This window comes from Prinia subflava, chromosome 23 (assembly GCF_021018805.1).
Source record: "Prinia subflava isolate CZ2003 ecotype Zambia chromosome 23, Cam_Psub_1.2, whole genome shotgun sequence".
Lineage (NCBI taxonomy): Eukaryota > Metazoa > Chordata > Aves > Passeriformes > Cisticolidae > Prinia > Prinia subflava.
In genome coordinates this window covers 6,123,771-6,147,745 of record NC_086269.1, presented here as the reverse complement: position 1 = coordinate 6,147,745, position 23,975 = coordinate 6,123,771, and the positions used below count along the sequence as shown (strand labels likewise).

General features: G+C 59.1%; 1 protein-coding gene across 1 annotated transcript; it reads right to left on the bottom strand.

Annotated features, from left to right (window-relative positions):
* Nucleotides 1–1,055: 1,055 nt before the first annotated feature.
* SYT2 (synaptotagmin 2) lies at nt 1,056–23,881 on the bottom strand. The gene is made up of 9 exons (XM_063418363.1): nt 23,698–23,881; nt 9,800–9,982; nt 9,491–9,660; nt 8,058–8,174; nt 7,672–7,839; nt 7,356–7,523; nt 6,840–6,957; nt 5,517–5,650; nt 1,056–4,881 (listed from the first exon to the last, which is right to left on the bottom strand). The coding sequence occupies exons 2-9, from the start codon at nt 9,963–9,965 to the stop codon at nt 4,675–4,677; spliced, it is 1,248 nt and encodes a 415-aa protein (XP_063274433.1). The 5' UTR covers nt 9,966–9,982; nt 23,698–23,881; the 3' UTR covers nt 1,056–4,674.
* Nucleotides 23,882–23,975: the final 94 nt, after the last annotated feature.

The following is a 23,975-nucleotide window of genomic DNA, read 5'->3' as shown; positions in this document are numbered from 1 at the left end:
TGTCCCAAAATTCTCATGATATAACAATATCCATCATCCATAAAAGCAGAAATGCTGTGCAGCTACAACTTCCCCCTTTTCAGGGGAAGCTGAAATGAAGGAAGTGGTATGTACATCCCTGAAAAGCACCCACCAATGAGAAGGTGACACAGGAGAGGATCCCATCTCCTGCTTGGCACCGCACTGTGGATGAGGCCCATTTTCCACTCTGGTGGCAAGCCCTGTTGTTTGCTCTGCTCAGAAGTTTGGTCAGCACAAAGTGTGGCACAGGCAGGAGGTGATGTCACATCTGGGAACCTCTGTCTCGGGTGAGGCTGCTGGAACCTCCACATGTTTCAGTCTTTGCAGGTGGTTGGTGCAGGTTGAGTTCTTCCCTTAGGGCTGGTGTGACCAGCATCCCTGTGGAGCAGGATGTGACTGTGTGGACCAGACTCGGTGTGCCGGGGGTCAAGAATTCTGTGGGGACCTTTGGTATTTTCCACCTGTGCCCCATGTCCAGTCCGGCCTTTCTCATCTGGGGTTTAACACTGCCCAGAGCACAAGTAAAAGGGAGCTGAAGGGGCTCAGCCTGGGGAAAAGGAAGCTCAGGGGGACCTTGTGGCTCTGCACAACTCCTGACAGGAGGGGACAGCCAGGGGGTCGGGTTCTGCTCCCAGGGGCAGGACAAGAGGCAACGGCCAAGCTGCCAGGGGAGGTTTAGGTTGCATATTGGGGGAAAGTTCTTCCCTGAAAAGGTGGTCAGGCAGTGGCACAGCTGCCCACGGCAGCAGCGAAGTCACCATCACTGGAAGTGTTCAAATGGTGCGTGAATGTGACACTTGGGACATGGTTTGGTGGTAAACATGGCAGTGCTGGGTTAACGGTTCAACTCCATGATCTTAGAGGGCATTTCCCACTTAAATGATTTCATGATTCTGAATTTTGGGGGACCTGGGCCCTTGTGAGGTTCCACCCACACCTCCATCCCTCCATCATGCCTGGGCTCACTGCCCTGGGTCCTGCCCCTCACCACAGATGCCCATGAGCCCCAGCATCAAGACCAGAAGGGAACCAGCTCCTTTCAGCTCATTTCTTTAATAAGGAGACAGAAATCATTACAAAATAACCATCAAACAATCAGAGACGGAACGACAGGGTCCACACGAGGGGAAGGGCATTAAAAGCAGCTTCCACCGGAGCCGAGCGCTGCGGGCTGGGGCAGAGCGCCGCTGCGGGCCCAGGAAAGGCCAAGCCTGCGACTCCCAAAGGAGCCGGCTCCTCCCTCCCAGATCGGGAGAAAAAAAGAAAAGGAACCCGAGCCTGTAGCCGAGACTCTTGAATTCACTTCCTTTTTTAAGCCCGGGACCATCATCGTGGCACAGCTGGGATTGCTCCGTGGTGCCATCAGGAGAGGGAAGTGCCAGCTCTTGTCTGCAAAACAGAAACCACCGACTGGACACGGCAGAAATAACCCAAATTGCTCCAAAAAGCCTTTCCACCACCAGCAGGTTGACCTCAACATCTGTGCCCAGCATTGTCCCGTCCCCTCGCCGGGCGTGACAGCAGCACCCAAGGCCATTGAGGTGGTGGCCGCTGTGGCTCCTGGCAGCCTGAGCCCCACAAAACCAGGGAGACGTGGACACATGGGGTAAAGGGGTCACGGCTCACCGTGGGCCTGTCCCCGTGGGGTCCCGGTGCACCGTGCTCTATATGGCTTCTAAAGTTGCTCTGACAGTGAAATGCTCCAACGCGACACAGGACACCGAAGCCACGATGTTGCTGCTACCCGGCCATGGGACAAACGCAACAAGATACAGGAACACGACACACATGGACGCCACGGCTGCGGCGGGACAGCTCACCCTCCGCTGGCGGGCCGGGCTTGGCATGCTTTGCTTCTTGGCATTATTTTCTTCTCTTATATGATTTAATTGGGGGTTTTCACTTTATTTGGAGGGAAAAAATCAGGGTGGTGGAGAGCTCTCGAGCGATGAGTTTTGGTAGTCGCCGCATCCTCTTTGGCAGGAGGCCGAAGATGGGGACGGCAGCGCCGGGGCGTGGTGGCAGCGCTGCCGGGCTGGGGCCATGCTGCTATTGCTACGTGGCTGCTTCACATGCACTGCTCATGGTATATACAGCTATGTCTCCATATAATTTACCTACACACAGCTAAGGGGGGGTCAGAGGCAGCGCAGATGGCTTCAGTATGTTGGTTGGTTTTCCCTTTTTTATTAAAAAAAATTAAATCATGTATTAAAGTCACAGTCTTCCCCCTCCCCCAAGGCTTAAAGAGTCTGAATGGAAAGCAGCCAGGTGGGATTTCCACTCCTGGCGAGACCCCGGCCGATGCGGCGGGTCTGGGGGTGGGGGGGAACGCACAGGAGGTGGTGGATCTGGTGTGTGCAGGTGTGCAGGTGTGATGTGCAGGTGTGGTGTGCAGATGTGATGTGCAGATGTGCAGGTGTGGGCACCTCCATCTGCTTCCCTGGGAAGGCTGCGTGGCCATGCACACTCGCTGGCTGCAAACAGTTCAATTTCAGTGCTTTTTCTAATTTCTCCTCTTTTAACCCATTCCATGTAAGGCAAATACCCCTACACCATCTGTCCCCCATCCCCCCGCCCCCAGTGCCTGGATGGACCCCAAAATGAGACTGAGTCCTACCAGTGCTCCTGACCATAGGGCATCGGCCCCCCTCCAGCTCCCCATTATTAAAAGCATCCCAAGACTTCTCCCTTTGGTCACAGCGGCAGGGCAGGACCCCATCTGTTGACACTGACACATCCATTAGGAAAAGGGACTAATTAAAGCTGGAAATGGCCCTGAGAGACCACTGGCTGGATGACCCCTGCAGACTCAGCATGGCCCCAGCACCACCTTCACCAGGGCAAGGGCTTAGTGCAGCTGCAGTGGTGGTGGAGGTGGTCATTAGAGGTCCCTGTCCAATATGCCTTTCCCACACTGGAGCTTGGCCATCCGAGCCCCAAACCTCCCACAGATGGAGATGTCCTGCCCTGGGGACCTGTCCCAGAGCTGCACAACCCTCCAGGGACAGGGGCTGGTCCCTGTGTCCATTTGAACCCCCTGAGACAAGTTTCAAACCCAGCGACTGCCACCAAGTTTCCCATCATCTCCCCACCTCTGGAGAGGGCCAGGATGCCTTTTGGGAATTCAGAGCTGGGGGAGCTGCCAAGGCATCCAACAGCACTGGGATGAACTCAGTTTTGGCACTTTGTCCCTGGACCTGAAACACCCAGCACCACGGTCCCAGTCCACATGTTGAACCCCCAGAGCAGTGTCCCCAGTGCCAGCACATCCCTGGGGCTTAACCCTTCACTGCTGCGGTGCCAGAACCCCCAGCACTGAGTCCAGGAAAGCCAAAGGGAGCAGAGTGTGAGGCTGCTGTGGAGCTGGAGCTGGGACAGGGACATGAGCTAACATCAGTGCTCCAGTACAGACTGGACCAAACTGAGCAGGGCTGCTGGACCCTCTCCCAGGTGCAGAGAACTGGGTTGGCTTTTCAGCTCAGGGGCTTTTCTGAGGACGGTGGGAGAAGTAGCCTAGAGAAGCTCTTAACCACTGCCAGGGTCATGGATATGGTTCAGGGTGGGTTCAACAGCCAATGGCCTGGTGGGGAGCAGCAGCTCATGGGGATCGGGGCCTTTGGTCCCTTGTTGGCCCCAGCCTTGCCCTTGCCATTCCCACCCACAGCAGCTGGTGGGGCTGGAGCTCCCCATGGCCCCCCGGCTGCCCTGAGGCTGGGGTGCCCACAGCAGGGCTGAGCCCTGGGACAAGCCATGGACAGTCTCTGGGGAGACACCTGGTGCAGCTCTGAGGGACTGCCCCCCTCACATCTGGAGACCTCTTGTTGTAAACCTGCCTTGTGGAAGCATTTTTATCTATGGATTCACCAAACATGATGGGACACAGATGCAAATCACCCAGTGCTGCTCCTCTGGGGACAAAACAGAGGTGCTGGTGGTGGTGGTGGTGATCCACACAGTACTGCTGATGCATCTACATTTCACCCTGTGTCTCCTTGGAGCAGCCCTCTCAAGGCTCCCTGTGCCCAGACTGGGCTCCACAGCTCCTGCTGCAACACTGAGGGCTTGGCACCCCACCACCACAGCAGGATCCATGGCCCCTGACTCTTCTCAGAGAACCCAAACCTGGAGCTGGCCAGGAGCACTCAGCCTTCCTTGGGAAGGGCCAGGGAGAGGCACCTGGGTCTCTTCAGAGGGTCTTCTGCACCATTTTTCTGTCTCACTGCTGGTCATGCCCCAACCAAGCACAGTGGGTCTGGTCATCTCACACCATCAGGCTCCAGCATCACCTCCATGCAACATTCCACAGTTCCCCACATGATCCCAAGGGCAGGATGGTGGCAGCAATGCTGCAGGCTGGTGGCACAGCTGCTGGGGAAGGTCCCAGGAGCGCCAGCGGCTTTGCACTGGGAAAGGATGGCGAGCAGAGGCAATGGGACATGCAGCAGAAGGGAACAATGCTGAAGAACAAAAAGAACCATCCATGTCTTTAACCTCTTCCCCTGGAAGCTATTGGGACTGCCTGGATACCCTTCCAGAGGCATCAAAGGGCATTTCAGCTTAGAACAAAAAACCAAAAGGAAGGTTGCAGAACTGAGGTATCAGTAGCTCTGGGTCAACTGTCCGCAGTGCCGCGCCAGCCGGCAGAGCTGCCTATTTGTTTTTCCCAAGAGCTGCATCTACTTCCTCCTCTGGCTTCAGCGAGTGCCACTGGGCAATGGGCCGCCGGGGGTTGGCCAGCATGTCGGACCAGTGCCGCAGCTCCGTGCCCGTGGAGTTCAAGCCTGTGAAGATCTTGCCAATGGCTTCGTTCTTCCCCAGCTTGTCATAGTCCAGCACCGTGATGACCACTTGCACTTTCTAAAGGAGGAAACCTTTTTTAGAGGGGTGGGAAGGCGCAGTGGCCGTGACAGCTCCATAGCCCTAGGGTGGCCCAGGGACCCCCCCAAGGATGAGCCCCACTGTGGCCCATTTTGGTGCAGGGCCCCCTCCCTGCTTCCTTCATCTCCTTCTCTGAGGAGTGCAGAGCCCAGTGGGGGCCCAGCTCATCATGAGCTGATCCACCTGGGAAAGGTCACCAAGGTGTGGTGTGGGGCTGGGCAAGAACTATGGTTACTGGGCAGGGGCAAGGGGCCCATGCAGGGACTTGCACAGGACATGGAGGGGCAGAAGGCAGTGACAAAGAGTTCAAAATGTCCCCAGGACCACTCTTATGCTTAGGGTGAGCACTGTAGGATCAGGAGCAGAGGAAAGCACTGTTTCAGCTGTGATCTGGCTTGGGGGGTTCATGTCCCATGGGTGCTGCCCAGCCTCCCACCTCTGTCCCTGCACCAGCTGCCCTCAGCATCAGCCCAGGCCCCAGATGGGACTGGAAGAATCTCCTGGGTGACCAGACCAGGAGCTCAGCAGGAGCCGCTCAGGCTGCTGGGAAGGTTGGGACAAGGGCTCAGGCAGCTTTAGGACATCTTCCATCCCAGGGGAGTCATCGGACAAACCTGTATCTGCTCAAAGGGGATCTCAAAGCTGAAGGACTCATTGAAGTAGGGGTTCAGAGTCTTCTTCTTGACTGTAGTCTTCTTCTTCTTCAACCTCTTGCCATTCTGCAGCAGGTGGATCTTCACGTAGGGATCTGGGGGTCAGGATAGGGCATTAGCCAGGGCTGAGGTGCCCTGAGGATGCCACTGGCCTGGTCCTAGGAGACATCTCAACCCAGGGTGAGAGAGAGACTGCCCTGAGTAAAGGTGGTCTGAGGTTTGTGGATAGATGCCAAAGATAAAATGTTTGGGCTGGAGAAGATTTGTGGGAGCAACTGGCCAAGAGATGGAGCTCTTCTGCATTCAGCAGAACTGGGGAGGGGTCTGGAGAGTCAGACATGAGGAGAGGCTGAGGGAGCTGGGGAGCTCAGCCTGGAGAAAAGGAAGCTCAGGGGCACCTTCTCATCCTCCACAACTCCCTGACAGGAGGGGACAGCCAGGGGGTTCAGGCTCTGCTCCCAGGGAACAGGGACAGGACAAGAGGATACAGCATCAAGGTGAGACAGGGGAGGTCCAGGTTGGACATCTGGAAGAATTTGTTTATTGAAAGGATGGTCAGGCATTGGAACTGCCCAGGGAGGTTTGGAGTCCCCATCCCTGGAGGTGTCCAAACAACACCTGGACATGGCACTCACTGCTCTGATCTGGGTGACCAGGTGGGGATCATGCACAGGTTGAACTTGATGATCCTGGAGGTCACTTCATCAGAAATGCTTCTGGGATTCTATGCTGGGGGCCCCCTTGTAGGAAGGCGGGGGACAGTGGAGTGACAGCTGGCCTGACAGTGAGTGACACTGGGTGGGTTTTGGCCTGTCGCCCCTGTTTCTGGAGCAGGAAAGCCCACAGTAAAGCTGAAACCTTCCAGCCATGCAGGGACTGCTCTTGTCATGGTTGAAGCATGTCTGGAGAGAACTGAGGACCCCTGGGCACAGAGCTCAGCCCCAGGATGGGGCTGGGAAGGCATTTTAAACACAAAACATGCTGTCAACCAAGGTGCCCAGGCCCCAGGTCAAGGAGGAGCGGGACCAGGAGCAAATGGCAGAAGAGCACTTTCACCACCCAGGTCCTGCAGCATCCTCATCCTGCTCAAACCAGGGTAACCAAATTCAAAGTATCCTTCTCAAAAGTCAGGGATACATCCTGTGCCTGTCTCCCCTCACTCCCAGGCAGACCTTGGGGGTTTTCCCAAGCTCTGCCAGAGAGGTGGTCCCAGAGACCTTCCCCACAGAGGATGCTGAGAGCCACCAGCAGAGCAGGAGGAGGCTGCCTCTGAGCAACACCCACCTGAGAGGCCCCCAACATCCATCTTCTTCAGGTTCTTGGCTTCCAGAATGCAGACAGTGAGCTTCCCAGCCGTGGGCACGTACCGGAGGGAGATGCAGATATCTCCCAGTTTCTCTGGCTGCCAAGCAGAGCAAGGAGGGGAGATCAAAGCCTTGTCAGTGCCTGGGACTCCAGCGTTTGGACACAATCACAAGTGCAGGTCCCCCCAGACCCTGCTCAGTCCAGGCACAAGCTGGCACCCTGTGCACCAACACAAGGGTTTGATCACTGGGTCCAGGACAAGCCAGGCCCAGCACAGCACTCAAGATGTTTTGTAGTCTTCTTGTTAGAGAAACATTTTTACAGAGAGGAACAACATGTCAGATCCTGCCCAGCAATGACTGCCAGGATATTCATGGTACCCTGGTGGGACCCCACAGTGATCGTGACCCTGAGCACTGTGGGATGGCCCTGAAAGCAGAGTTCACCCCATGGCCAGCCCCACCTCAGTTCAGCTGGCTGCGGGCTGGCTCTCACCTCCTCCTTCTCGCCACTCTGCAGGTCCCGCCACTCCTCGATGGGCTGGCCCAGGTCCACCGTGTTCATGGGCACCTTCACCTCACCGATGATGTCGTGCTTGGAGAAGCGATCGAAGTCGTAGATGGCCATCACCAATGTCTTCCCACCCAGCTCCTGGTAGGGCACCTGCACAAAGGAACAACAACTGCAAGGGGCTCGGAGGACCCCGAGCCAGGAGCACTCACTCCTGGAAGGGAAAGTCTGGGACTGCTACAGCCTGGGGGAAGGATTGAAGTGGGAGACAAGGTCCTGTGTTATGGGTGAAGGGGCATACCTTGAAGGTAAAGGTCTCATTGAAGGCAGGGTTGAGGGTCTTCTTCTGCACTTTGGTCTCATACTTTTTCTTCTTGTCAGGGAGCAGGAACACCTTGACGTAGGGGTCTGAGGTGCCACCCATGTCCAAAGCTGGCAGTTCAGCAGCTTGGAGGATCCCCACTGTGAGCTGGAAGGGCAGAGGGGTCCTCAGTGAGACAGTCCAGCCGTGCACTGCAGCTGCCAAGGGCTCTTCTATAGTCCAATATGGGGCAGGACTTCCTGTGACACAGCACCCAGCTCCTCCTTCCCTTGTGCTTCCCATGTCCAGCACAGAGACCTGATCTCATCTCAACCTCCCCCCAGGGCAAACCCCACTCCTCAGCTGAGCCCCAGACCCTCCATCACCTGGTTTGCCTGGAAGTCATAGTCCAGTGAGAACTGCAGCTTGCCCAGGTTCTCCGGCTCCTTCTCCTCTTCCTCACCTTCCCCCTCTGTCAGACCCGTCTCTGCGTCATCGTCATCCTGTTGGTCCTGGAGTGGCAGCCGAGGTGTCCAGCTCAGCAGGACGGTCACAGCCAGCAGCCCCAGCCCCACAACCCTGGGGACCTCAGCAGCCCAACCCTCCTGGCATCTCAACACCCAGGCTCTCCCCTCAGAGGAAAGGAGACCCACGTGCTGGGGACACGAAGCACTGACAGAGCAGGCTGGGGTGGCACTGGCTGTGCCAGAGCCAGGCAGCTCCAGGGAGCACCCGGTGCTGATCCAGCCAAAATGACAGGGGGCTGCCAGGGGTGCCAGGACAAGGGATTGACTCCAGTGAAGGGAGGTTTGGTGCTTGCAGGTGGTGGGTCCTGTGCCCCTCAGCCCGTGCTTGAAGGAGTGCTACAGCCAGAGCCAAGGGCTTATCAGGGCCATTTCCAGGCTTTGTAGGCTCAGAAATAAATTGTCCCCAGAAAATCCAGCCCTCTTCCTGCCTCTCCAAGCACAGTCCATGGGGTGGGAGTCCCAGATCCTTTACCCCTCTTTGATGTGTCCCCAGTCCCCCATCCCACCCTGGAAGCAGATGGTGGAGAAGGAGGCTCATGGTGACACTTACGTGGAGGGTGTCCCAGAGCAGGGAGGCAGCCGGGGTAGTAGGGCAGGAGGACAGCGAGGGTGCCGTGGGCAAAGAGAGACAGGTTACACAGACACCAAGGGACCCGTGGCAGGGTGGGGATCAGAGCTTATACCACCTGTGGAGCTCCAGAGGATGCAGCCCCCGCTCTCCACTGGGGAATCCCACCCCACACCTCCGCCCTCTCCAGCTCCACCTCTGTTTGCATGCCCATAGTGCCCACATGGCTCTTAAGAGCAGGAACAGATACCCAAATTCTCCCACTCCTTGCAAATGGCCATGGGTCAAGCCCATTGAAATGGCTGGGGTGGCCCCAAGGCTGTGGGTACCAAAGCCTGCCTTGGGCTGGCCACTAGGATGAGGTACCAGCACCTGCCACTTCACCACAGACATTTTGGGGATCCCAAACTGGCAGGTTTTTGGCCTGGTGGCCCTCCCCTCTCAGCTAAAGAGAGAAATGAGTCTGACCCAGAGGAGGGTAGAAGACACAAGGGATTAAATCAACATTTCCTGGCTTAGGTGAAGCATTGGCAGGTCCAGGCCAGCTTGAGCCTGGTCCATCCAGGCCACCAGACACTGGAAGAGGACAGTGCTGCTGTCTTAGGTCCTGGCTCCACCCGGGTTCCTGGCAGCTCCATCCCAATCTGCTGCCTGATCTATGAGTGCCCTGACACAGTCCATAACTCAGCCAGGCAGTTGGCCAGGCAGCCCAGGAAAACATCACCTGGTTGCCTGACTTCATGTCCTTCATGTTCATGGCATTCTTCATGCCTTTGCCCTTCTCCTTCTTGTTCTTCTTCTTCTTGCAGCAGCACTTCTTGCAGATGCAGAAGCAGCAGGTGAGGATGAGGAGTCCAGCCACGACCGCGATGGCAATGAGGGCCCAGGGTGGCACTGTGGGCAAAAGCCATGTTGTGGTCAGCCCTGTAGCTCCCTCCCAGCCACCCAAAAACCTTGTTCCACAGGCTGTACTGGCACCAGTGCGGTGAGGGGGGTGATCAGGAGGGTAACACCTGGGAAAGGAGCTACTCACAGGGGATCTTGTTGAGCTCATTCATGAACTTGTCCCTGAGCTTGGTGAACATGTCCTCCTTGCTCTCGCCCGGCCCCGCAGCCTCAGTGGAGTTCTCCATCGTGCTCATGGGCAGGGTGCTGGCCGTGGCCTCCGGGGCCATCATGGACGCCTGCTTGAACGTCATGGTGGGTCAGGGGCTCCCTGAAAAACATCACCTCGCTGGTCACACTGGTCCCTGCTGCCCCCACTCCTCCCCAGTGTCCCCAGAACAGTGTGTGTGTGGGCAGCATCAGGACACCTCCTCTTCTGCTAGAGGGGCACAGACCCAGTGTCTGTGAGAGGTCACCTGGATCCCTCACAAGCTGTGGAAAGCCCAGCTGGACCCTGGGTTTTCTGGTCCTTGATGTCTCCAAATCCACTGGGAGCATCACCCAGCCTTGCATCAATGATGATGCCAGCTCTGAGCCTCCTAGGGACAATGGGGACACTCCTAGGAGGACATTCACCTGGCAAGGCCACTTGGGTTGAGGGGAAGGGGTTTGCATCCCCAGGAGAAAAGAATGAAGTCAGTTTGGACAAATCCAGCCCTCCCATCTCTTCCTTTTCTCAGGCAAGGACCCCAGGCACAGGGGACCCACAGGGATCCAGCGTTGGTGTGGCACTCTCAGGACTTGCTCCCAGCCCCAGGAGAGTTTCCCCAGGAGAGCAGCAATGCACTGTGCTTCTTCCAGCCCCAGGGAGCTTTGGCAGGGCACATTTTGAGGATGGATGGAAACAGGGAAGAGCTGGCTCTACACAGCAGTGGCAGGTTCAGTGTGCAGGCCAATGGGTCAACTCACATGTCACAGGTCTCACGTCCTGCATGCCACACCTCCCAACCCCACGGGGCTCCCCTGGAGCTCCTCTGCTCCTCCATGGAGCCAGGGAAGGTGTCCAGGTCACAGCCAGGGCTGCAGAACAGCCCAACATGCCCAGCACCCCCTCCCCAGCCCAGCTGGGTCTGCGCACCAACCAAGGATGGGGACGGCCATCATCTTGCAAATGTGGCTTTGACTCCCGCAGGAAAACCTGATACAAAGCGCCCCCACAACCCAGCTCCAGACCCAAAGCACTTCCACAACCCCATCAGAAAGCAGCTTGCAAGAGAAGACCAGAGCAGGGAAGAATGCCAGGGAATGCATTGTGCCAGTGGGTTAAGGAGAGCACCAGGCTCTCCAGGGGGGGAAGCAAAGAGATGAGCAGGATCACAGATAACCCAGGAAGGAGTTTCTGGGGGCAGGTGAGCTTTGGCTTGAGTGCACCCCCATCCTTGCATCTCTTCTTTTCTCCTCACCCTCAAGAAGCCTCTCAGCCAGAGCACTGTCCACTGGGGCCAGGTGCTCCTCTGCCCTTCCTGCAGAACTCTGAAAGGAGTGCTCTCACCTCAGCAAAGCCAGCCAGAGAGACCTGGGGTGTTGCTGCCCCAAACTGACACTGCCACGTGTCTCTGGCCACCTCACAGGTGAATCAAGCACTGAATTACCCCAAGGGTGGCTCCACAACTGGACACCCTCCTGCACCACTGCCCCCTGGGGGAGCGGGGTCTGGGGGTCTGGGGGTCCCCCCATGAGGCAGAGGCAGTCCTTCACACAACAAAATGAGGTGATTATGTGACTCCCACCCAGACAAGGTCCCTGCTGCAAGCCCCCAGCTTTGCTGCCCAATGGCCTGGCCACAGCCACCTTCCCACTCCACCGAGGGGCTGTCACAGCCACAAACACCAGCATCAGCATCACCTAGCCCTGAAACCTGGCACTGGGGGACTGCAGCAGGATGCTGGAGGCCTGCCACAACCTTCTGGAGGTCCCAATCCTGCTTGGGATGAACCAGGAAGCTGCTGCATTTAACCCCTACTCAGTTGAGGGTTATTTGATCTTGAGGGCCTCGAAGGCTCCCCAAAGCTGCCAGCAGCTGAGGAGACCTGGATGTGTGTCTGGGTCTGTCCCCACCACTGGAGGGGTTTGTCCCCATCACTACCCATGTGCACCAGGGTGGGTGGGAGGAGAGCCAGGATTTGGAAACCAAAGGCTGCTGGGGGTAACATCCGAGTGCTGGATCCTGCCCCCTTGGTGTGGGGCAGGGGTCCTGGCTCTGCCCTGCACCCATGGACAAAGGGTGTGGGGTCCAGGCCACTGACACCCTGCAAGCTCCCCAGAGAGCAGGAGGTGGGGGACCCCAGGGTTGCACTCCACCACAACACACCTCGGGCCACCCACTCTGCACCAGACCTGCCACACAAGGTGGGCAGCACCCAGAGGGGGCACCTGCATGAGCCACCTCTCCTCCCAGCCCAGCACTGCCCGGAGGGGACAGGCGAGCCCCGCTGCTCTGGTCACGATGCTGCAGCAGCACGGAGCCGCCATCCCCAGGGACGGGCACGGCGGGGACCGCTCAGCACCCGCACCGGGCAGCCCCACAGCCCACGGGTGCACACGGGCAGGACGAGCCGTGCCGGGGGTGCCTGTGCACCTGGGAGCGTGCGGGGTGGGCGTCAGTGTGCAAGGGCCAGTGGGTGTGCACGGCCTGTGTCTGTGCGTGTCTGTGCACGTGTGGAAACAGAGGTGCAAGCTTGTCCCTGCACCTGTGCAAGCACGTGTGCACGGGGCATGTAAATGTGTGAACGCTTGTGCAAGGTATGTGCACAGGGTACGAATGCGTGTGTGTGTGTGTGTAAACGTGCACAGGGTATGTAAATGCTCGTGCACAGCATGTGTGTGTGAATGCTCGTGCCCGTGGCTGTGCACACCTGCCCGGGGCTGTGTCACTTGTGTGCCTGGGCAAGTGCCCGTGTGGCTCTGCCAGCATCGGCCCGTGGGTGTGCGTGTCCTCACCCGTGTGTGGCACTGCCCGCAGCCTGTGCAAGGGCTTGCACACACACACAGACACACAGACACACAGACACACAGACACACAGACACACGCACGCCCCTCTGAGTGCCAGCGGGCCCGTGTGGGAGCCCCGGGAGCTGTGTGCCATGGGCGGCTCTGGGGGCAGAGATACAGCACAGACACTTGGCCAGGGAACTGCTGCTCTGGGGACTGCCTGGGGGCCTTTGCGGAGCTGCCCGGGGCTGGGGGGCTGCAGGCAGCATCAGGCCTCGCTGCAGGGGTTGCTTTTGAACCGGGCAACCTAATTAGCAGCACTAATTGCTCCCTTGTGGTGCTCACTGCGCGGGCGCTGGCAGAGCTGGGACCCGGGGGAAACTGAGGCCCGGGAGGGGGCTGCGGGAGCCAACCAATGGAGACCCTGTTGCTGCTCCCCCTCCAGCTGAGAGCCTCATAGCACTTGGGCGCTGCAGACCCTGCACCCCCGAGCGAGGGGACCGAGCTTTGATCCGCCTCCTGCACGGACAGGGCAGGGCAGGGTGGGGCAGGGCCACAGGGGCAGCCTGGGCAGGTCAGGGGCAGCCGCAGAGGGGTGGGAGGCTGGCAGGGCAGGCAGTGGGGCAGTGGATGGGGCAGGGAGAGCGAGCAGTGGAGCAGTGTGATCTTGGGGATGTCCCCTCACCTCCGGGTCCCTGTCCCCACTGTGGCACCGCCTCGCTGGGTGTCCTCGGGCACATCCCGTACCCCCACCCGGCACAAGCGGGGCAGCCCAGCCCCTCAGCTGTGGGGGCAGAGCTGCTCCCACCCCACGGCGCAGATTCTCGGTCTGTGGGGGCCGGTCCCAGCCCCGTGTCCCCGTCCCAGGCCCTTCCCCGGCGGCGGGCGGGGGCCGTGCGGGCTCGGCTGCGGCACTGCATTGCAGTCCTGCTCCGGCTCCGATGCCTTTTTTTTTTTTTTTTTTTTTTTTTTTTTTTTTTTTTTTTTTTTTCCATTCCTTTTGCAATTTTTTCCCCTCCTCTTTGCAAGTTGCGGCAGCCGCTGGCGAGGGGCCGAGCGGCCGGCGGTGCGGGTGGGAAGGAAGGAAGCCCCGAAATCCCCACCACACCCCCAAACCCCGCTGGGCTGCCCTGCCGAGGACTCGCTGCGGTTCTTCAAGTTTCCTTTTTATTCCTGCCTGGTTTGGAGTTGTTCCCTGCCACCCCACACTGCTCCCCGTCACCCTTCCTGCCAAGATCGCAGGTTAGGGACATAAAGAAAATATGAGGGTTATAATTAACCGTTTCTGTCAGTCCTTGGCTGACGAACAAGCGTGGGTTAAGGCATCATGAATAAATACTGCCTAGGAAGGGGCCTTTGCTGACTTCCTGATCCCTGGGGATTCTCAGCCCCTCCCTGGGGTGCAGCACCCCTCAGGACAGGCTGATGGGAGTGGTAGAACCTACTGCAGCCCTCCCCCCGCAAGAAAAACCCCACCAGGGATTCCCCATGGGGCAGGACAGGGTGGGCTTCAGCCAGGCAGCTGCTGCAGAGACCCCACGGGCCAGAGGGTGGAGAGGGTGGCACATCACCCATGCACTTCCATTACACCGCCCCTGCAGTGTGGGGTGCCCACAGCCCCCCCAGCTGTCACCTCTGCCCCCACAGGGCTTTCTCTTGCTCCCTGTTGCTCCAGCCCCCAAGTGTGTAACCCTGAACCCCACCAAACCCATCACAGTGCATTTCTCCCCTAAAGCACCCCTGTGCAGTCCCCAGTGCCTCATCCTGCACCCCTCTGCAGCACCCCAAATCCGCCACTGCAGCACCTGCACATCCCAGAGGACATGCCATATCCTGTGCCTAGAGCAGCTTCCCAGACCCCCTAACATACCACCCCAGCCCCACTGCATGCATGTACCTGCATGCTGCACCACCCTCAGAGCCCCTAAAACCCTTCTGCACCCCACACTGTGTTACCCTGTACCTCCCCAGGCGGTGTCCCCCAGCTGCAAACATCTGGCCCAGAAGGAGCCCCCAGGAGCTATATCCAGCAAACTCCCTCCAGGCTCAGCCCACAGATTCGCCCCAGGTCCACCCCCTCCACACCCCATTAAAGCTGACACTGAACCCAAAGAAACTGCACTGAGCTCCAAACCAGCCCTTCCTGGGGTAAACCTCCCTGGCTCCATCGCTGATTTTAGGGAGCAGAGGGTGGGGGGTCCCCCTCCCTTTCACATATTCCATTTGTTGCATTCCATTTGCCGGCAGCACCCCAAGGTCTGGCGGGATGTAAATCCCAGACTGGAGCCAGCGATCCCATCCCCATGCAACCCCAGGGCATTCCCTGTATACAGAAAAGCAGTTAAGGCACTGAAAAACTCCCTTCCTGAGCCCTTCATCCTTCCTCCTCCTCCTCCTCCTCCTCCTCCTCCCCTCCTCCTCTATCAGACTCCATCCCAGAGATGTCCCCTCCCCTGCTGCTGCAGCACCTGGCACAAAAAAGGGGATTTGGGGTTTCTCCAGAGCTGGTCCCATCAGGGGTATCCACTGCCCCAGCAGTAGCTCCCTGTCTGGGTGGGATGGGGAAGGATGGAGGGGGGGATTCACTGGTTGGGGGGCTTTGAGAACCATGCAGGGAGAAGCAGGAAATGAATGGGAATTTGCTCTCATCAGCTAGGATGTTCTGCAAAGGACCAGACCTGTGGTGAGAATTTGGGGATGCACAGAAGGACCAGGATCTCCCTGGACACAGCAGCACCCAGGGAGCTCAGTCCCCATCAGGATGAGGGCTCTGGGGGAATCCAGCTGCTCCTCTGCAGGGGCAGAAGGAACCTCCCCACTCCAGCAGCAGGAACCTCTCCCCTCCAGGAAGGTGAAGGCCGTGGGGATGATGGAGAGCAGGAGCAGCAACAAATGAAGATTAATGAGGCTGAGGCGGCCATCAGCAGCAGCCGGCGCTGACTGAGCATGGGCTGGGTGTGGGCAGTGGGTACAGAGGTCCCAGCCCAGGCCCCCCCAGCCCAGAGGGGTGAAGGGTCCCAGGGAAACCCGACCTGGGGGAGGCTCGTCAGCTAATGAAGGGCAGCTGCCACCGTGGGGCCAGGGCAATGAGTTATTGCTCTTTTATGGGATGGCAAAGCCAGGTCTGAGCTGTACTGCTGGGACAGAGATTTGGGAACACCCCAGACCTCCACAAACAAGGAGCTGACCCCAAAACCGTGCTGCTGTGTGCCAGGGCGTGGGCTTGGATGACCATGCATGAAAATCCCAAGCCAGTTTCAAGGCAAGACCTCTCCCACCCCAATGCCAGTGGGAAGTCTGGGCATTGCAGAGCCCACACAATCCTGCAGTGCAGCCAGGGGGCATGCAGAGATTCCAGAGCACAGCTGAGATACTTGGCAGTGCCCCATCTGGATTTTGGTGCCAGCAGGTGTTTTGCTTCTGGGGTCAGGAGCACAAGAGCTGAAGGGGGACATCCCATCTCTGCCGGACCCAGTGGCACAATGCCCGGACTCCCCCGCGCTCCCATCGGCCCAGAGCGGGACTTGGAGGGGACCTGCCAGGCCGGAGCTTCAGCTCACAGCGGTGAGACAGGAGACTCTAATTAAGGCAAAAACATGACTTGGCTTCTAATGGTCATTTAATTAACAGAGAGTTTCTGGTAAGGGATGTGTGAAAGCACCAGACCAAAGGATGAGGCAGGAGGGAGGGGAGGGGGTGCTGGGTGGGGAGATGCTGCAGGACCCTGAGGCAAAGGAGCTGCAACAGCCCAGCAAACCCTGGAATCTCATCCCTGTTCCCCTTCCCCAGCCCCAGCACAACGCTACAGCAGCTGCACCAGCAGTGCCAGATCAGACCCTCAGCCCCCAGGAGGGTGGTGCAGCTCCCAGGATCCCCCCCACTCTCCCACCCTGACCACTGTGCTGAGGGCAAGGGGAGCTCCCCTTGCTCCACGCTGTTCAGGGGAGGGTATTCCTACAGCTGAAGGGTGTGATGGGGCAAGGATACTCCAGTAGCGAATGGGATCACAGGACCTCAGCTGCTGAGACATCACCCTCACAGCGACATGTTTTCCTGTCCCTAAATCCATGTATGAGCAGGCACTGCTGGCCAGACACCCTCACCCTCCAAGGGAAACTGAGGCACAGCATGGGAAGCAGCACCCTGAGAGAGGAAATCCCTGAGCAGGGCTGAAGCTCAGCATTCCCCCAGCTCTGAGTGGGCCAGTGACAGGCACCAGACTTCACCAGGACCCCCAGCACTGCTCCCCATCCTGCAGGCTCCAGCAGCATCTCTGGATGGGACCAGAGCAGGCCAGCACCCTCCTCCCCACCATGGCACACTGCACTCATGGCCTCACCACCCACCAGCTCCCAGCTCAGATAATTAAAAATAACGACTTGCTGGGGTTCAGCAGCCTCAACCACAAGCTCTTCCCCAGGGATGAGTAATTTGAGGAGGGCACCACACTGCACAGCTCAGGATGAGTTCCTGCCCCACTGCCCCACAGCGGGAATCTGGGCTCCTCATCATGGAGCCCCTGGCTTCAACGAAGGAGAGTCCCTGGCTCATGAGAGAGAGCTTGTAAAATAAAAAATTAAGAACTGATGATGGTTTCACAGCCAATGCTTACCTATGAGAGAGGATCTGTGTTACTCACAGCGAAACCAAGCAAGGTCTAGCAGTAAATGCAGCCTTAAGGCAGCCTTTGTCTGTCATTTGGGTTCCAGATTGATGGCTTCTGGTGTTCCCAAGCCAAACCATCAGCTCCTGCTGCCAGAAGCCTCTCACTGGATGGACACCTAAAGGTCAGTGTGGGGAAGGGACGATCCCACCCTGCCCTGCTCACTCCTGTGCATCTCCTGCACAGCATCACCCCAGCCAACACCCACCAGATATTGTTCCTCAGGAGTGGCAGGGCCCCCCAAAGCATTGTGACTCAGGGAGATGGCAGGTTTGACCCCACCCAGGGACACCTCCCTGCATGGGGAGCACTGCTGGCACCCACCAGCACCAGGGTGCCCAGTGAAGCACTCAGGGATTTTCTGTGCCTTTCCCCCTAAAATCAGAACAGCACCGAGGTGAAATGGGGGACGAGGGCAGTGACACCCCATGACACCAGTGCCCACATCAGGGGAGAGAAGAACCCACTGCTGGGCACTCAGAGCCCTGCCTGGCACCCAGAGGTGCTGATCCCCCAAAGCCCACTTTTTCTAGAGGGATCAGGCTCTGGCTCTGGTTTGCAGCTGCCCCAGGAAGGAAGGGCAGGAGGGAGCTGAGCTGGGACTGGTGCCAGGGCTCCCATAGGAGCCAGGGCAGGCACTGCCACAGCCACTGGCACCTGAAATTTGGGTGCCAACAGCAAAGAGACTGGTGAGCACCTTGTCCTCCTCTCCACTGTGGCTCTCTGCTTCCCACTGTCTCCCATCACTGCTGCACTGCTTTCATCCCACAGGAATGCTGCAGGGGCTGCAGGCACCATTCACCATCAGCACTTCATCCAGAGGGTTTTGGCTCGTGCCATGTGCCACCATGGCACAGGTGGAAAAGGCAGCTGGGGATGCTGGAGACCACAGGCTCCTGAGCTGTGAGGACACAGCTATTGCCAAGGACAGCAGAGCACAGGGCACTGACCACTGCCACAGCAAACCACCAGGCTCACCCCAGCCTCAGGCAGCACAGGCAGTCCATCCTTGGCACACAGAGCCATCCTTGGCACAAAGAAGCCTCCAAAAGAGAGGGTCCAGGTGCTGCCAGAGCCCAGCCCACTCCCCAGCATCGTGATGCCGCGGCAGCAGTGTCTTGCTCCGAAGGCAACATGAGAGCAGCTAAATAGGGCACCAGATGGTGATGGGCTGAGCTGCCCTGGCACTTTGAATCCACCACACAGCCAAGAGTTCCACGTTCTGCCCTCCCAGGTGGGCGTCACGCTGCCGGCACCATGGCCACACTGCTGGTAACTCCCGGCCATGGCCCTGTGCCACACTGATAGCTCCAGATCAGCATGGGAGGAGAGAAAAGGAGTCAGGTCAGCTCCTGGGGAAGAGCCAGCAGTGGCTCCAGGAGAGCCGAGACACAGTGGATCGATGGCAGACGGGAGCAGGGAGCGCAAGCCCTGTGCTGCTCCCCAGCTCAACAGATGGGCCAGACAAGGAGACACAAACCACAAGGGGCCATTTCCACGGGGAGGCTCCGGGGAGATCTCCACAGCTCCCAGCCAAGCACGAGGTCTTCATGGGCTGGTGTTAGAATCCAGGAAACCATCTCCTAGCCCTGGGGAGTTCCCAGCAATGCTCATCCCCCTCGTCCCTGTCAGCCTGGGCTCAGTCCCCCAGGACTGGATGCCTGTGGGAGCAATGTTGGTGCTGCTTGCCTAGCTCCAAGACATGGAGAGCCCAGAGGCAGAATAGAGCTCTGTGTCCCCAGGGCCATCCAGCCTTGTGGCATTTGGGGTGGCAAAGGGAATGGAGGAAACACAATGATGGGATCAGCAAGGACACAGCATCACAACAGCCCAGGGGATTTTGTTGTGGCACAAAGCCCCACCAAGGCAGGACACTGGACTAACTTCCATGAACAAACCTTTGCAGATGGAATGTCACTGGGACAGCCAGGAGCACAGCTGGGGTGATGAGCACAGCCCCTGAACACCACAGGGGGGTCCTCTGTCCCTGCCCAACCCCTCTGAGCTGCATTCGTGTGTAATTCCAAGTGTTTTGGCAGCACAAGCACAACAGGACACACTTTCAGAGCGGCACAGAGGAGCTGCTCCACTGGTGCATCCTGGAGAAGGTTGTTTTTCCCTTGGAAAAACCTGAAGAGTCCAGATGCAAAGCACCCTGGTTCCCGGACTGCTTCTCTTGCAGTTATGCTACACCATCCCTTCCAAGGGTCCCGCATGGCCAGGCCCACACCACTCCACCAGGAGGTCTCTGCTGGGCTCTCCTGTGGCACAGAGCAGTGGCTGAGCTGGCACAGCCACACACAACTCACTGCAGCACCAGGCAGTGGCTGTGCAGGCTGCTGGCAGTGGTGTCACAATGCTGCATGGGCAGTGTGGGCACAAGCCAGCTCCTTCATCCTAGGCACCAACCCAGCTCTGCCAGGCCTCAGTTCCAGAAGAAAACCCTGGGACTCCCTGGGGAACAGAGCAAGACAGCAACAGGGCCCACAGGGAATCCATGTACTTGTAAATCTGTAAGTCCATGGCTCTGAAATTTGGGGTTGTTTTCTTCTTGAATCCTCTGCTCGGGGCTGGTGGGAGCTGTGGTGCTGCTTGGGGCTCCCCAGAACCAGCAGCGCTCAGTCCCAGCAGGTCCCCAGGGACATCCTGTGTCCTGCAGGAGAAGGTGGGAGGCATCTCCCTGGGACAATGCTGAGCAGTTTGGAGCCTGATCCCACCTCCCTGGTGTTTTGGTGGAATTGCTGTGGTGTGAGGCACCCCATGAGGCTCACAGGAGTCAGGGATGCCTCATCCCATGCCAACACTGCCAGAATGCCAGTTGCCAGATCGGCTCTGCTGATCCCAAACCAGCCTGGCACTCAGGCACATCTTGGGCATCCTGCTGCTCATAGACACTCCCAATCCCCATGGCTTCAGCCTGGTCCCAGAGCAGCTCCCCAGGTCCTTGGCAGCAGGACAGTCCCCCCAGGCCACCTCCAGCTCAGCACAGACTCAGGGCTTGGACTACCCTCTTGCATCCCACAGCGCCCTCCTACACCTCATGCCACAAGCACCCACTTTGCTCCCAGTTTCCCCGTATCCCCAGGAATGCACAAACCCAGAGTCCACTCTGCTGCATCCTTCAGGGCTGGGAAAAGCTGGGGAGCATGGAACACCCTGGAATAATTAAAACACACCAGCTTTCCTTAAGATGCACAAGGAGAAGGACACCCTGTCAGTGCCAGAAGTGCCTTCCAGGCCAGTAGGGCCACAGACAGCTAGTGGGCATGGGTTTGGTGCAACAGTCAGACAACTGCCTGTGTGGAGAGTGGGATGTAGCTCCAGACGGCAGGAATTTGGCACAGCCCAGCACTGCCACATGTACTGACAGAGCTGGCTGCAGTCACCCCTCCCACAGCACCAGCACCCGCAGAGCCACCCAGGGGGGACAGGGAGCTCTGCCAGACTCTGACTGCTCACCAGCAGCTAAATTCAGAGACAACACAACTCCTGCTGCAAACACCAGAGCTGGTGAAACATCACAGCTTCCAGCATGCAGGAAGCAATTGAGCAGGTGGTCCCACTGGGATGTGGCAGCCCCCAAACTCAGCAGGACACACCAGGATCCCACACCCCAGGGCTGACAGGAATGGGCCAGCACCATCCTCAGCTGCAGGATCACACAGTTCGGGGCATTCAGATTCCAGACGCACGCTGCCTAATTTACGGTTTAATTAATAAATGAGGAATTATGCCAAGTTTATCCAATACTTTTGGATGCGTGATGTTATCAAAATCCCATTACTGATGAAGGAAGGCATGAAGAGAAAAATTAACTTTGGCATCTGAAACAGTTCAGTCAATGCGATAACACAATTATTAGGGCTAATAATCAAAGAGTGCTTTGGGGAACGAGGCTCACGCAGGAGCTGAGCTGAGGGCATGAGCCGGGGAAGAGCCGGGTGTTCATCCAGGAGGGAAAGGCCGACCGCAGCCAAGGGCAAAACCATTTTGCTGATTGCATTTACTGGTGGCTCCAGACAACTGGCACAGGGAAGGTGCTGGTGGCCACCAGGCTGAGGAGGAGCATGGCCAGGCACAGTGCCGAGCTGCACTGACAGAAGTAGGGAATTAAAAAATACAGGATTTTAAACCAGTGGGCACTGGGTCCCATCTGTACACTGGGCATTGATCCTGGTGGAGGACATTCTGGCTGCCAGCTCGCAGCTCTCTGCGCAGCCCGGGGAAGGAGAAACTCCAGTCATAATGAGGAGCCGCAGTCATCCGGCTCCCAGAGCTGGGACTTTGCCAAAACCATGGTGAGCTGGAGGCAGGACCTGCGGGGGAGTGGGAGTACCGGCTCACTTCAGTGGCCTCTAGCTCTAGCCCAGTGACCATCCCTGGGGCTTATGGAGCAGGAGGCAGCTCCCATGGGAGCAGCCAGCAGCAAATGCCACAGTGGCTGTGTTTGGAAGCCCCCTCCCCACCATATTTATAATATATATCCATGTACATATATGAAGGTCTGTAGGACTGTATTTGTGTGTCCTCCCTGCTCTGGGACTGCGGGCGGTGTGGACAACGGGGTGCAGAGCCAGGGCAGCAATGCAGTGCAGCAGTGCAGCCAGTGATGCTCACCGCCACTGCCATTGCTGGGCTCACAGGCAGCGAGGGACGTGTCCTCACCCTGCAGAATCGGGGGCACCGGGGCTTCGGGCTGGCTCCCAGCAGGCAGGGCAGCGGTGCTCACCACGGGAGGCCAGGCAGGGTGCCAGGGGATCGGGCAAGGTCAGACCCAGTCCTGCACTACACCCATAAGCAAGGAGGAGACGTGGCATCACTCTGAGAGGCACTTGGGGTTGGGGGCACTGGGGTGCTTTGCTGGGTTGTGCTGTTCTCGAGCAGCACAGGTGACTCCCACTGCCACTGCTGGCCTCAATGACCTTGGGTGCATCACCTCCCCCTTGATGCCTCACACTCCCGCTGCACACAGACCACCGCAAGCCACACTTCCCCCACCCAAACTCTGCGGCCAAAAGCACCCCCGCGCAGCAAGGGCGCAGAGCCCTGGGGATCCCCAGGGGTGCCCCGGGGGTCCGGCAGAGGCACTGTGCTAGCGAGGAATAATGCAGCAGGCTGGAGACTCCTGCCGGTGGCTGCGCTGCCGCTCGGTGCGTGCAGGAGTAACACCGCTGCAGCAGCACCTCGCATACCAGCCAGTCTGCGCTCTGGACTGAAGTTTTGCTGCAGCAGAGGAGCAGGCGGGGAGTCCAGCAGCGCCCTGCAGCTCCACAGCGCAGGAGGCTGTGCTGTCGGACACTCTGCAGTGGGTGACACCCCGCAGCACCCCGGCCACTCTCACTCGGAGGACCGAAGAGCGCTGCGTCAAGGAGCGCCCGTGCAGAGAAACACAGAGTCACTGATACAGTTAGAGACCACGTAACAATGGGTGACACAGACTTGTGTCCCCCCCGCATGCCACTGTCACCTTGCAACGGTGCCTGTCCCCTGCGCAATTTGCAGAACTCCTTCGGGATCACTCTTTAAAACTAGGCTGAGGGGAGCAGAGATGTGCTGGGCACAGCAAGGGCTGCGGCACCCCAGTGTGACATCCCCGGCGCTGGACCGAACCCCTCTGCACGGCTGCACCCTGACGGCGCCCAGCGAGCGTGGGGAGTGCGGGAGGATCCCGGAGATGGTGTAGCCACGGCGGGGGAATCCAGACGAAAGGTCTGTCTGGAGCTGGCTCCTGGCCAGGCCGCTACGAAGAAGCCGTCAGTGCAGCGGGGCTTGTAGCTGCCCACGCTGGGGCCACCCCGCTCCCTGGGTTCGGAGCACCAGGGTGGGTTCCCCGCAATGCTGCGGGCACAGCCCCGCACCCCCGCCACTCCCGGGGCCAGCACCCCAAGGGCACCCATTGTCGAGCATCCGCAGGGATAAGGAGCTGGAGCATCCCGCAGCGCCCACAGGGCACCTTTGACCCGGCGGCACCGCGCGGCATCCCCGGGATGGCCCCGCATTCCCAGGGGGTCTCACGCCTTCGGGAGGGTCCCCACGCCCCTGGGTGCTCCCCGACACCTCCGCAGCCTCCTGCACCACTGGCCGCCCCCCTCTCAATCCCTCCAGGCTCCGTCCCCACCCGCCTTCTGGGTGCAGCCCTCACCGGCAGCCTCCGGGCGTTGGGCAGCTCTGAGAGCCGTGTCCCGAGATGGGTTCCCGGGAAAAGCGCAGGTCCCTGCCCCTCTCCCACCGCCGGGACACGGCGAGGTGCACTGCCCAGTGCCCGCGGTGATCACACCTCCGGCGGCGGAGCCGGGACGGGCTTGTCGAGAGCTCCCGTGGCCCCGTCCCACAGAGCCCGGGCCGCTGCGGCACCGGGGAAACTTCGGCGGGAGTGCGGGCGGGCACTTACCGGCCGGGGCGGCGGGCGGGAGCGGTGCGGTGCGGTCCTTGCGGTCCGAGCGGGGAGGGACAGGAGCGGTCGGTGCGGTCGGTGCGGGGCGGGCGGCGGGACCTGCGCGGCGCTGCGGCAGCCCCGGCCCCTCCGGGCTCGCGTGCGGCGGCTCCGCGAGCTCCGCCCGCCACCGGGAGGCCCCGCCCGCGGCCCCGCCCGCGCACCTCGGCCCGCCCGGCTCCCCCGGGGGCTCACCGGGGCTGCTGCGGGAGCGGCACCGCCCGCGGGCGTCCGGG

Bases quoted from the DNA above. Each gene is read 5' to 3' on its own strand.
- SYT2 (XM_063418363.1), bottom strand. From the start codon at position 9,965: ATGACGTTCAAGCAGGCGTCCATGATGGCCCCGGAGGCCACGGCCAGC. The intron at 8,175-9,490 runs GTGATGTTTTCC...CAGGACCAACAG, and splicing joins ACATGAAGTCAGGCAACCAG to GATGACGATGACGCAGAGAC. The intron at 6,958-7,355 runs GTGAGAGCCAGC...TCTGCTTGGCAG, and splicing joins AGAGTGGCGAGAAGGAGGAG to CCAGAGAAACTGGGAGATAT.